Here is a 14735-nt window from a genome sequence, read left to right on the forward strand (position 1 = left end):
AGTATTATTCCAACAGTCATTTAACACCTCATAATGCAGTTATATGTAAAATTTATATTAACTGACAACATCTAAATATTTTGGGATGCACGGAAAAATGGTTTTGTTAAAAGATAATCTTTTCAGGGCACCCATGGGACTCCATAAAATCAGACTGATAGACTAAAAATAAATATTATAGTCTATATATCTATACAACACATATCATATATATATTGTAGGATGTGTTGTTATACAGTTTAGCCAATTTGTCGAAGAAATTGTATCACAAAATGCACTGAAAGCTCCAGAAAATATTGAGTAAGTAGAACTTGACAATTTACTTTAAATAAAAGACTTAAAAAAAACAGGAAATATTCACATTTGAGAGGCTGGAACTGGTTAATTTTTGCCTAAAAAATGTCAGAAAACAGCAGAAAATGCCCACAATGACTATTCAAATTGCTTGTTTTGTGCGATCAACAGTCCTAAAACTCAACAATATTCAGTTTATCAACATATAAAACAAAGAAAATTAGCTAATTTTAATATTTGAGAAGCTGGAACCGGAGCATATTTGGCATTTTTTGCTTGAAAAATTATCGAAATAGTTGCCGAATATTTGCCTGTTGATCGACTAATTGATTTAACTGCACTAATTGCAGACAAAACTAAATGCATAAAAGAAATTCTAGGCAAACAAAATACAAAATCTTGGTTTTTCCAGAGCTTTCAGCCACATCTCACGGCCTTAATCAGCAATTAGAGTTTGGTCAGATGATTTATTTAGCAAAATAAATCAGCATAATATGGTGTAACATCAAACTAAATCTGAATATTTTAAATTTTTTGTCAAGGTACTTCATCTAAAGGTAAAAAATGAACCTTAAAGCTCAATTGTTTGTGCGCTCTGTGACTCTAGTTATGATTAAGATCTCTGAATACATAGCAGGTATCACATAATAAACTCTGCGTTCATTAACACTACTGGCCCAAAAGCTTTTCATAATAGATACATTGATCAACAAGCCTAATCTATATAACCAGCAGATCTGAAAGCATTTGAAAAACAGTATGTGTTCACCCATTTTCACTCCAAAAATTAATTTCCAAATGCCGTCTGACCGCCCGTTTTTTATCTATGATGATAACACATGCTTTAATGCTGAGCAGCCCAGTAGTGTGTACAGTAAGCATGAATGTATACAAAGAGACAAACAAGAACACATGCGAGATTTCACAGTCTACAGCTAAACTCATACGGAAGCTCGTTGAGACCAAAAACATAAAATAAAATTAGCTTAAAATAACTTCTGTCACACTGTACTTCCATTTGTAAAAAAAAGAAACATAATTATGAGTGGAGCTTAACAAGATCTTTCAAAATAAGATTATAGTGAATTAGATGTTAAGATGAAGTACAGATTGTGATGGCGGAAAAAAAAATAAAAATCAAAAAACCCGTCTTCCCTGAATTCAACGTTAAAGTGCCCAAAATTAATTGATACGTCTAGTCTGGTAATGATGTGTTTAAACAGCTAAAGTTGTTTTTCAAATACACAAACAACAACAACAACAACATGGCTTTAAGATTCATCAACTGTTTCCATGCAGACTTTCGTATCATATTAAATTATATTATATGGAAGCAAAAAGAGGCCAAAATAGTTTGAGATTTAAAAGCGACTGAATACCTAATTTATGTGAATTATTTGAAAAATCCAGTAGTTAATTTCAAGTTTTGCAAATTGAATTTGAATTTTTCATCATGAATTTTGGTGCTTAAATTTCACTTTTTAAATGTCAACATTAAATATTCAGGGGTACTCCAGTTATTTATTATTGCACTTCCATAAAGTTAGGGTACTTCTGAGAGACAGTTTAAAAAAGTAATTGTCAAAATCAAAGCAGCAGAGGCTGAGATATCCTGACTTTTAGTTCTGAAATGCTGGATACTACATTTCCCATAATGCAACACAATGTAAACTTCCTTTAGCTTCTCTCTGCCTCCAGAGTCACATAATTATACAATATTTAACTCACGAGTATTTCTCCTCATGACGAGTAAAACTGAACTTGAAACTAAAATTGATGGAGTGTCCCTTTAAATGTCAAAATTAGGCATTCAGTTGCTTGTAAGACCTTTTTTGCTTCCATACCATTAACCCAGTGTTTGATAGTAGAATAAACAAGGGTTAAAACCCCTTTAAATAAAACTATATATGTTTTCCCTCCAGTGGGAAGAGGCCTCTAATATATATTTTTTGCTCCAGGCAACACCACAAAAATATCTTTGGTTATAACAAGAAAAAAAATAAATCTATAAAGATAGTTTGACACAGAAATGAGAGAATAGTTGCAGTATTTGTCCGCTAGGTGGCGGTATTGTACTTGTATTTAGTAGCTGCAGCTCAATGAAGCTTTTTTTTAATGACTTGTGATAAATTATAATAATCTGATTTGTAGTTTGTCTAAATGATTGTCTTTGTTTCCTCAAATATCTGAATAATTGCTGATTCAAAAAGCTGATTTGTCTACAAAACTACATTGAAAAAAAGTCTCTTTGGTCTCTAAGCCATAAATGATAAATTGCATATACTAAACATTGCATATACATATATTTAAGGCAGCTATTTACTTGCAAAATCGTTCTTGAACCCACAAAACAACTCAACTTTTGTACCTTCTTTTACACTTTCTGATGCATATCTTTCGTTAATTTTACATCTTTCCATTCTTTACTTTATACTTTCTTTCCTTGTTTCCGTCTTTATGAATTTCCTCATTTATCCACCAGAAAAAGAGCTGAAACCTGGGCTGACAAGGCGGTCAAGGCTGCATGTTTCAACTTGAGATAAAAGCACAAAAACAAGCGTTTTTAAATGAATGCCTGCAGACTGACAGACGGCACAATGAAGCCATTTTTCTCTCCCTTGTTCTCTGCAGCTATCAGCACTTCCAGACCTCCTTTTCTCTCAGCTGTGGATTACAGGAGCGTTCTTTAATCACGGTGACTTGTGGTTTGAGGAAAATCCCGTTATTGTTCTCAAGGTCACACTCCTTTTATGACAGTCATGTCTTCTGTATTTTATCCTTCCTTCCTCCTTCTAATGTTTCTCTTCTACTTCCTCTAAACGGCTCAGTCAACTTCCGGAAACCTGTCGAATCTCACTCCTCCTTCCTCCTCTGACCATTCAGGGTCAAAGGTCAGGGGTCATGTCTATCCAAACTAGATCAGGTCAGGCTTTCAATCCTACCATCTCATGCCCACTCGCCAAAACAAACAATCTTTACAACCAAAACTACATTTCTTCCTGTGCTCACACGCTTCTGTCTTTCAGTGGAAACCTTTCCTCTGATTTCTGTCTGTTTTCAGTCACATTTAACCTGAAATTCACCTCTTTTTATTTCTCAGTACGTTCTACTAAAACATTCAGTTTCAGGCCAACTTATTATGGAGTCTGAAGTGTGCCAATAATAATAATAAAATATGCAATATAATTATGTATTAAAAATAAAATGTAAGTAAATATAACACATTTTTTAAACCTATTTTTAAATTTTATTTCTATATTGTATACATAAAAGGAGATAAAAGCAGGAAAATGACAGATGCTTATTTGCTTTGAAGATATGTAATGGAGGATGGTACATAAATATGTATCCTGCAAAAAATTATTATGAATATATGCTAAAAGAATTGCATTTGCCAATTAATAAATTTTTTTTAAATTTGTAATTGACTTGCTAAATTAATTTTAAAACTGTCATTTGAATTGTAATTTTTGTTTTTCCATTTTTAATGCCCATTAAATTAAAATTGTAAATGCTACAGCAGGAGACAAAATTTGATTTATGAGAAAAGAGCAGGCGCATTAGTAAATGAATGGCATACAAAAAAAGTTTTTAAGGGGCTTTAAAAAAGAATGTCATTTTAAACATTTAATTATTAACCCTTTAAAAAAGAAAAAAGGAAACATTATTAATTGATAAATGTAAAGATGTTTTTTTTTTACTTAATTAATCAATTTATAATAGTGTTTACGCGTTGTCCCATGTAACCTCGTCTATTCTGTTATTTCACTATTTATTTTACCATATTTATGTTCTATTAAAAACCATTAAAAAATATATATATATCTAAACAAAAAAAAGTCTTACATTTTGGCACACTCGAGACTCCATACATATATGCAGGCTGCTTGTTCCTTTCTCACTACAGAAATATTTCTCAACTTTCAGGGTAATTCAAGCAAAAAGCAACAAAGATCGAGACCTCTTTTCTTCCAGAGTATTCTCTAAATGATCTAGTATTCCTCTCGTGTATACGTAGCTACAGCTGATGCTCATGTTGTGTATTTACCTCTAGTAGCAAAACTATTAAAACTATTAGTAAACTATTCTCCGTGTCTGTGTCAACAACCAGATTGGTGCTCCGCCTCTGTACAAAAAAAACTAAAATAAGACTTTTTTTTTGTTTCAAGAAAACAAAATAAAACAATAAAACGCTTCACCCATATAAATTAAGAAAAAAAAATATGTACAGACCTTTAAAACAAAAAAATTAAATAAAACTCTAACTCAACGTATGGCCTCGAGTCTTTCACAAGTTTAAAAGGGGAAACAAAAAGAGGAATCGGATAAATTATGTGACAGCGGGACAGAGTGAGAGGAGAAAAAGAAGAAGAAGAAGAAGAGAGGGATGGAGGGAGAGAGGATGAATGGATAAATATGGCACAATTAAGTGAATCTTTGGTGTTTGCAGGCAGCAGTTTGAAGTCTTTAATCCAGGCTGAATCAAACTCCAGCATCCAGATTTTGTCCGTTCATCTCTTTATCCGCCGTCTGTCAGTTTATTTTCTTCTTTATATCATCCCTCTTTTTGTCTGTATCATCCCTTCTTCCAGGCGATGGATCCTCTCCTCTCACTCTGCGTTCACATCCCTCTCTTCGTCAAAATATACACTATTTTGCTCCACCGAGGAGGTAAAAATCACCTCCTCCTCCGTCCCTTTAGGGCGCAGCGGTCCTGTTTTATGGAGGTTAATCCTCTAAGAGGGCGCTCTGACCTCCCTCAGCGCCTCCTCCAGTCTCCGCCGGTAAGCCTCGTAGCGGCGATTCAGCGCCACCTTCTGCTCGTCCTCCTCTTTGTCGAGGATCCGCAGGAAGTTACGCAGCTCCGGGATGGAGAACGCATCCCACTGGAGAGAGGAGCAAACAAACTTTATTTGTATGGCACATTTTTGTTTATTTCAGATGATGCTTACGGATGGTAGTTGATTATATACTAGGTGTGGTCATTCCTTCTTTTTATTATTATTATTATTCATATTATATATTATGAAGGATGAAGTGAGCACAGACGAGGAGGAGAAGACAGAGTGAATAACAGGAGTGATACTGTAGATGTAGATAGCGGTGTAGTGTTACCATGACTTCTCCAGTCTGCTGTTCTCTCAGTACGAAGCCGAGCGTGTCGCCGTCAGGTCCCGCCACCAGACGAAGGAACAACGGCTGCTCGCCATCCGCCAGCTTACACACATACACTGCAGGACACACACACGCACACACACACAGATTAATTTAGGCAGTACAGTATGTGCGGTGCTTTAAGCCACATGCATGCAGGCAGGCACCACTGCGGTCGCTGCAGTTGCATTTAGTGTGTGTGTGCATATAAACAGGCATGGCAGAGGATGAAAGGATGGGCGCGGCACATTAACGACCACAGTAATTTACAAAAACAGAGAGTGAGAGAGAGAGAGAGAGATGAATGTTGCTGGACTGAGCTGAAGTTACGGCAAACAGACCAACAACGCTGGACTTTTAGGGTCAATTACGATATTGATAATTGAGTAATACGGCTGCAAAATCGTTTTAACGCAATCGATCTGTCAGAGGTTGTAGCGGGCTCATTTCTAAAGCTAGAGTGAAGATACTGGCATCATATGAAACTACAAAACCTAAGGGATTCATTGGTACCAACCATGTCATACTAGCTTGTCGTAAAGGAGGCTCTCCCCTTTACAGACGTGCCCACTTTATGATAATCACATGCAGTTTGGGGCGAGTCATAGTCAAGTCAGCACACTGACACACTGACAGCTGTTGTTGCCTGTTGGGCTGCAGTTTGCCATGTTATGATTTGAGCATATTTTTTATGCTAAATGCAGTACCTGTGAGGGTTTCTGGACAATATCTGTCATTGTTTTGTGTTGTTAATTGATTTCCAGTAATAAATATATACATGTATTTGCATAAAGCAACATATTTGTCCACTCCCATGTTGATAAGAGTATTAAATAATTGACAAATCTCCCTTTAAGGTACATTTTGAACAGGTAAAAAATGTATGATTAATCACGATTCAATATTTTATTCGATTGACAGCCCTAATTAGAAGTTAATCAGTGAGATTTAGAGATGCCCAAAGGCAGATTTCTCTTGTTACATTTGGACAACTGTCTGCTGGCTATAGCTTCACATTTACAGAAATGTTGAGGTATTCCTTTAAGAGACCAAAGCTACTGTTGTAGGCTGTTGTAGTCTCAAACAGGTTTTTAGAACAAACAGTGTATATTTTCTTTTTTCTTTCTTTCAAACAGACATCGACCTCAACTGGAGTCAGTTTGTTTTGTCCTGAGACTGAAGGACATTTCTGCATTTCTAGACCAAAGTTCATCCAACACTTTTGATGAAAGAGCAGCACCACGACTCTCCAACTGGTTTTTAATTACTGTTCAATGACAGCTTTACCCAACTATTGTCTGGGAAGTTTATATATGTAGCTCAGTCTATATACATCTGTTGTCAGACGTCTGTCTAGACTGTCTTTTATTAGGCTGCTTCTCACTGTACGTCTCCAGTAATGAGCTAAAAACCAGACCAAAAGCTTATATGACAACAGGCATCCTTCGAAGGGGGAAGAAACACCCAAAAATCTCTATAAAAGTTTGGGGGTAAAATGTTTCACAGACTTCAAACAAGATATAAAAACGAATTCAGTAGATTCACAAAGTCTTGTTTTATAGGATAAAGCCTATAAACTCCATCTTGTTTCTGTCTTGGAGACGCTAAAGATGATATTTGAAACCGAGCGACCCTGCGACAGCTGTTGATTCATAGAGAGAGAGTGTGTGTTTATATATACATGTGTGGGGTGTTACTGCTGATAGTAGGGAGAGCCCGACATGAGGGCGAGGCATTCAGAAATACACACTCACACACAAGCATATCATACCGAGCTTGTGGCATGAGTGGCATTTAACACACTGTCTCCAGGCCTGTCGCTTTCACTGTCTCACACACACATACACATTAGGCGTCAGTCTCACCCTGCTCCTCCCTGCGATAGCGTTTGTACAAGGCGTATTTGGCCGGGTTGTCTGCGACCGTGAACTTGCCCAGCAGGGCGACAATCACCTGAACACACAAGAAAAGAAAAACACTCAAATATAAAACAGTAACGACACTAATGTAAACTTAGTCAGCCGACAACTAAACCCTGAATTTAGGTTAAACAAGCAAAGCTAATAACATTACTGTTAGCTTAAGCAAATGATTATTCAAGGCACCTGAAAACATAAAAGACTTCTGAATTGCCTCTTAGTTTGAAAGGGACTATATACCTTTCACCTCCTGTTAGTTAAATGATTTTATTTTTAATTAACAGACACCTGGCAGCCAATCAGAAACAATATATCCTGTGTGTCTGTGGTAAACTGATGAACTCAATCACTTTAAGTTAATCAACATGTCAGAAAACTGATTTAATAAAACTTCAACATCAGCCGGCATCTGTTGAACTCTGACTTCAACCCGTATGTCATCAGACCCTAATTAAGTTGTGTTGACGCGTGTGTGTGTCTGTGAATGTGTTTGTGTGTCAGCCACCTGTCTGACGGTGTTATTGGAGCTGATGTGGAGAGTGTTGGAGACTCCTCTGGGCAGATAGAAGGCCTCCTCCGACAGCGCTCCTCCTGCTCCTCTCTGAGCCCCCCGCACCGTCACCGGCCGCCTCAGATCCATCTGGACCTTGATGAAACCGGTATACACACCACTAGGATTCTGGGAGACAGACAATAGAGAGAGAGAGAGAGAGAGTTATGTTACTATGTCATAATGTATACACCATTTGTTGTCTATTTTGTTTTATTTAAAATATTCTAAAATATTATACTGAAATACAACAACAATAACAAACAATTAAAAAATAAAATATAATAATAATAATATTACTGTACTCCGACCAATAAAGAACATTTTAATTTTAAAAGATTTTATTTATGTATTCTTGTGATGGAAAACTAAGAAAATACTTTCCTGAAACATTTGTTAAAAAAAATAATAATACAATTTTGATGTACAATTTTAACATTGACAATTTACATGTATTTAAAAAATAGTAACTGACGACCTTTTTAGGAATATAGTGTATACATTTAATGAATGTAAAAAGGGTAAGTGTAATAAGCTTACACATCAGCCTACACCGTGTCACTATTTCAAAAGTAATAACTTATTATTGTTTTTTATTATTTCTATATGTGTATTTGTATAAGTTGAAAACAACCAAAATAAACTAAACTAAACGATGAAAACAAAACTGAAACTACATAAAATTTAACTTTAAAAACTATGATGAAATATATTACAATAAGAATAATTAACAACTTCTTATTGGAGATGAGACTAAGATCTAAATTTAAACCAGGTGTTAAATTAACACCGGAGAAGACGGATTTAAACAAAAGAAAAGTATATTAAAAATCAGAGTTGCACGTAAAAACAATCACCATCAAATCAGGCAAACTAGCACACAACAAGATCACCTGGTGTATTCTACACACAGTATACGAGCTATATGATCTCTCCAGATGAGACCAGTTAACCCATTAAACCCAGAGTGTCATCCTGCAGGACAGATGGACGAGCATCTTAATCTCATTACTCTATGTGGGCCTGGACGACTGTCACGTGTGTGTGTGTGTTCAGGTCATAAGCTGACAAACGAGATCAGTATGACCAGAAGTCAGAAAACAAGGAGCTGAAACTAGACAGGACGACCACAAAGTGAAACCATCACAGATAAAGTGATGAGAACGAAGGAAGTCGGAATTACAAAGAAAGTTGTGGGTGAAGACGACGTGTCTGCAAGTTTCACATCGTGATAATATATCAGCTCTAACAGGTGTTGAGCAGCTGGTTTCAGACTTATCTCTGGACTTTTTCCTTCTTTTTTGAACCTCACGACCGGCTGAGTCAAATAGTTTATTTAATAGTTAATTTCACAACACCTGGGCTGGTTTATGTTTGAAACAAACTGCAAAATATCTTCTTGTCATGAATTTATTTACTTGCTTTTTACAGACTTTCCAAGGAACTTTCTGTATAGAAGAAACTTCTGACAATGACATGATACTGAAGTGAATATTTTATATTAACAAAGGCCTTTAGTCACTAGTTTACTATCTATTTTATTATATCTAATTCAGGGCTTCAACTAACAATTATTTTCATTATCGATTAATCTTCTGATTATTAATTGTTTGGTCTATAAAAATGAAAAATGTTCATCCCAGTTTCTCAAAGTCCAAGATGATGTCTTTAAATGTCTTGTTTTGTTAAAAACCCAAAAGATATTCAGTTTAATATGATATGAAACAGAAAATCTCCATATTTGAAAAGCTGAAAGCAGCATTATTTGACATTTTTATGATCGATTAATCGATTAACGAAATAGTTGTCGACTGACTAATCAATGCAGCTCTAATCAAAATTTTCTCAGCTGGTAGATATTCCACTGCTTCCCCTATAATCCTTCATTTTCACAGAATTTATCAGGGCGTTACAGTGCGTCATGTTTCTGAATACAACATCAGACACCGTTCACGCTGCCAAGGGAAACAGTGTGGGGGAGAACAATAGCAGGAATAACACCACATCACTCTGATGTGACTGCTGAGGAATGCTGGGAGCTGGAGGACGTTGAAACATCAGCACACCTCGAAATGTGGAGATTAAAAAGCCTGCAGGACTCTGCACGTTTTCACAGCTGTTATTTATATTAACCTATAGTTTTCTGGTAGTAGGAAAAGAACAGTTTTTCTAAACATTTTAAGGACTTCTCATTTAAGTTGGCAGTTACTAATTGACCTTATGGTGAGATTTGCTGTTTCCAAGGTCAAGAATGAACTTCCAATCTCATTTCTTTTAACCTCCTACCGGTGAAATCTTTAACTAATAGATATCACCATGAAACATCCCAAATTGATTTCCTACATTAAGACACTTATTTTTTATATTACAATTTTTCTGATATTTAAATATGCAAATAAAGCATTATCTAATGCTAACTGTTGGTGAATTTAGGAGAAATCTACAAACACAAATAGACAAAGTGTAGTAAAATAAATGTACCACTAGTCTGAAAGTTATGGAAGCAAAATACCCCAAAATTGATCAGTGCATTAAAAACAATGTTTTTGCCTGGGGTGTCTTGCCTAGTAAAGTATCCGAGTACTTCTTCCACCTCTGACCCCGTGGTAAACGTCATATAGCATTTTAATGGTAGCGGCAGCAGCTTGCAGAATATCTACATGATCCAGTGTAGATAAAAGAGTTGTTCAATGGTTCTTCTGTTTTTAAAGGAGAAACAAGCTCCAAGCCAAATACAGTAACTCACTGACTCAGCCAGTGTGTGTGTGTGTGTGTGTGTGTGTGTGTGTGTGTGTGTTCCACTCACGAGTGTCATTTTAAGGTGGTCTTTGGTCAGCGTGTTGTACTGCTCGATCTTCTGCCGGATTTCCTCCCTGCTGAACTCCGTCCGCAACTCTCTCTCCTTCTCCACATCCTGACAGAGAGAATTAAAGGAAACATGACACGATAAGTCACAAGTCAACCAAGATCATTAAAACAATACAGCCTCTGTTTAGACAATAGCAGCGGGACGCGTGGACGAGTTCACAAGTAGAGTTCTTCCTCATCAGAATCAAGAGTCGTAGATTGTAAAGTTAGCATATGCACTTTGTTACTGAACGGGGCTTTAGGGTTAAATAGGTGGTATTTTATCATGTGACCCAGCCGACTTGGACTAAGTAGTTAGAAGATAACTTAATAAGTTCACTGAGAATAAAACACAACATCCAATTCTCAATTTTCTGGCGTCTTTTCATTTGAAAATACAACTTCTATCAAAGCCTTACAGCTAGTGTCGTCACAATACTGAAATTTCTAACTTCAATACAATACCTTGTAATATTCAGTATCAATATTTATGAATACTTAGATATTTTTGACAACACTAGTTGCACTAAGACCATACTAATCATGTCTTGCTGCCTTTTAATCTGTGTCTATTATGTAGATGCATGAACATTCATTTTTACTGTCTAATGTATTGTTTTGTTTTTTATCGTGTGTGTGAAGACAACGTGCACTCGACGTTTGCTGCCTTTTTTGGCCAGGTCACTATCATAAAATATTGTATCTCAATTGTTTTGACCAGGTTAAATAAAATAAATAAATTAGCAGCCAGTGTATTTCCACCTTTCCCCCCCCCAAAAAAATCATCTCAGGCTCGGACTCACAAGTGTGAGAAGGCCCTCACTGCTAGAGGGTCAGCGCATGACAAAAACACATCCTGGGTCCCATGCTGTGTGACTGACTTCTAATCTTAGATAAAACATATAAATATCCTGCAGGAAACTCAACAATGCAAGAAAAAAAAGGCTAAAATAGTGATGAGTTGACCTGAGGCCATGTGGACTTGAATAGTGTGTTCAACTGATTCAAATAGCTTGTGATGTGTGTGATATGTACTGTATGCACACTTGTGTTTGTCAAGTCAGCTGCACAAGAGGCTTTACTGTATGTGAAGTCAGCAGTCATCACTGTGTTTAAGTATAAATAACCGTAGAGGGTGCAGCAGGTCAAAACATACGACAGCTGATAGAGAGGGGTCTAGATAAAGACGATACATGTGTAGAGTAGAGAGACAAACATCTGCACGTGAGCTTTAACAACCAAGAATAAACACTAGTGACACCAGGTCAAACACACACAGCCCAACCCTCCTCTTTTATCATTTTACAACAGCACACAGCTGCAAAACTATAAGTTAGGTCACATGACAAAGCCAAATATGTTACATAATCTGTTGTAAAGAGCCTGTCTGCTGACCTCGGAGACGATTTTCAGGAAAAAAGTGGCAAATAGACCCACCCTGAATGCTCTACTACAACAAATCGAAAAATGTATATAAAACATCTCTAAACTGTTGCGTTTTTGGAGTAAACTTGAAATAACTGCATAAAGTGACTCCTGATCAAGGTTCAAGGTCGCTTTTATTGAGTCCCGACAGAGAAAATAGTCTTAGATTAAAGGATTTGCTGCACAAAAAAGCAGACATGTCACATAAAAGACACTTAATAAGTAAGTAAATAAGTAAAAAACACTGGAAATAATCACACTATTCACAAATAAATCATGTAAACTGTTACAGATACAAGATTTCTGTTGAACAGAACTAATTTTGATTAATCAGCAACCTTTTTTCATCGTTGTTCAAGCAATAATGCCAAATATTCTCTGGTTTTATGTTCTAAAATGTCAATATTTTTATTTATTTTTTGTCATGTATGATAGTAAACTGATTATCTTTGAGATTTTGGACTGTTAGTCGGATAAAACAAGAAATATGAGGATGTTATTATTGCCATTTTTCACTATTTTACCTTTATAGACAAAACAATCAATTAATTAATTGAGTAAATAATCATCGGTGTAATCAATATTGTAACCTTAAACTATATTTTTCTAAAACCTTTGATTGGTTTTCACATATAGTGTATTGTTGATTGTTTGCCTTATAATAAACAGCTGGGGGTGAACCACAATTTGATTTTATCCACATTAGTGCTGAAACAATTACTTGATTAATCTATTAGACAGAAAATCAACCAACAATAATTGAAAACTAGCATTTTTATTCTCTAAATTACTTACAAAGTTTAAATACTGATATTTGTTGGCCCTTCCAAAGGGGGGACTGACTGAATTTGGGAACCACTGGATTAACTGATTATGGAAAAAAACAACAGTTGCAGCTTTAATCCACATTTATACGTCTTGATGACTAAAGTATTTGTCTTTATCTGTTTACTAGTGAGCTTTCCATTCGACTAACTCAGGTTTTGTGTGTATCAGTGTCACTTAAAGGTTTTTATACCTTAAAACTACCGATTCCAGATGTATAAAACGGGACGAAAGCCCGTCCTGATGTTTTCTATCTTCTGTCTATATGCGAGTGCCAATACAGAGTCTTCAGACTGACTTTCAATCTCCAGTATAGTGTGTGTGTGCTTACATGGGCATAGTGCAGCCTTCCTCTATGTCTATTAAAAACCACACACACACACATACAAACACACATAGTGCACGATCCAGGGAGGCTTTGAAGGCTCATACACCCTTATATGGAAAACACACACTGCTCAGGGGAAAGACAAGGTGCCAATGCAGCATGTGCAAACACTGCAAACACACACACACATACTGCAGCTGCAGAGTTTCTAACATTGTAATTCCAGTCTGTGTGCGAGCTAAGGGGAATTACGTTTACTCATTTTACAGTACATGAGCAAATCTAATTTTGACAACCTCAGAGTAGACAAATCCTGGTGCAGCCCCATTTATTTGTTAATTATTTACATCCCTAGAGGTAATATAATGTGGTGCAAAACAACAACTACAGACACATTCATTAAAAACTCAATCAGTTTTCAAAAATCAATATTATTTAAACCTTATATTGGTGCATAAAGCAAATCCCTTAGTGGCGGTGACCTGTTTATCTACATGTGACACAGACAGTGACTCATCAGGATTAAAAGGGAGGACACTCAGGGACAGTGGACCTCAACAAATCTGCACAAAGACACAAATGACATCACAACACACTGAATCTGAGGATATCAGATTCCTTGTTTATTTCTAAAAACTTCTGTTTAACTATCATGACGTTAAGTTTGACCTTTTCCCCGTTCAGTCTTCTCTGTAAGCGCCTGCCGGGTCAGGTGAGTCAAAGCTTATTATTACCAGGAAGTGACAGGTAAGGAGATTATCTGACATCTTACCTTCCACAGACAGTCAGAGGGGGAAAGAGAAAGAACTAAAGACAAGTAAAGAAGTAAAATAGAAACGTGATAAATGACACTCCCTCGGGGGAATTCTTCCTCTCGTGACTCTGTTAATATGTGTTTAGTGAGGTCAACAAGACTTCTAACCTACATTAACTGCCTTTAGATGTACATAACTCCTTGAGAAGTAAAACCAGTTGTTCTTCTCATTCATACATCTATTTACTTACTTTACTTATCTAATGGGAGTTTCCCCCTTTAGGGCAATACTACTGAATTTAGTATTTAGAATGAGCTTTTACAATCGATTTCAACACAAAAGTTTAAGCCTAAAATGTAAATAACTATGTTCATATCAGAATACAGGTGATGGATGGAGCAATCTGTTTACCAACTAGGAAAACAGTGACCCAAAAAACATCTTTAAAAAGGCCTCTAGATTTCATGTCTCCATTTGGTAGTATTTAAGAATTTAGGAGACGCGTCAGATGACAAACTAAAACGCCAAAACAAACTTGATATTATTAGTGTGTTATTAAGGCAAAATGTTGGGGTTTGTGACAATAAAAGAAGTCTTAAATTCAGCTTCAATCACCCGTTCATGCACAGAAGTCCCTC

The 14735-nt window shown here is 36.1% G+C and overlaps 1 protein-coding gene across 2 annotated transcripts in view; it reads right to left on the reverse strand.

The window, feature by feature from the left end:
* Positions 1-2390: 2390 nt before the first annotated feature.
* rassf3 (Ras association domain family member 3) overlaps positions 2391-14735 on the reverse strand; it is a 64605-nt gene continuing 52260 nt past the window's right edge. For both annotated transcript variants that reach the window (XM_037760354.1, XM_037760355.1), the window contains 5 exons: positions 10724-10831; positions 7873-8046; positions 7314-7401; positions 5410-5525; positions 2391-5180 (listed from right to left, as the gene is read on the reverse strand). In XM_037760354.1, coding sequence (XP_037616282.1) covers positions 5031-5180; positions 5410-5525; positions 7314-7401; positions 7873-8046; positions 10724-10831 — 636 coding nt within the window. In that variant the 3' untranslated portion in view covers positions 2391-5030. The remainder of the gene's footprint in view (positions 5181-5409; positions 5526-7313; positions 7402-7872; positions 8047-10723; positions 10832-14735) is intronic.

Source organism: Sebastes umbrosus, chromosome 23, assembly GCF_015220745.1.
Source record: "Sebastes umbrosus isolate fSebUmb1 chromosome 23, fSebUmb1.pri, whole genome shotgun sequence".
NCBI classification, from domain to species: Eukaryota; Metazoa; Chordata; class Actinopteri; order Perciformes; family Sebastidae; genus Sebastes; species Sebastes umbrosus.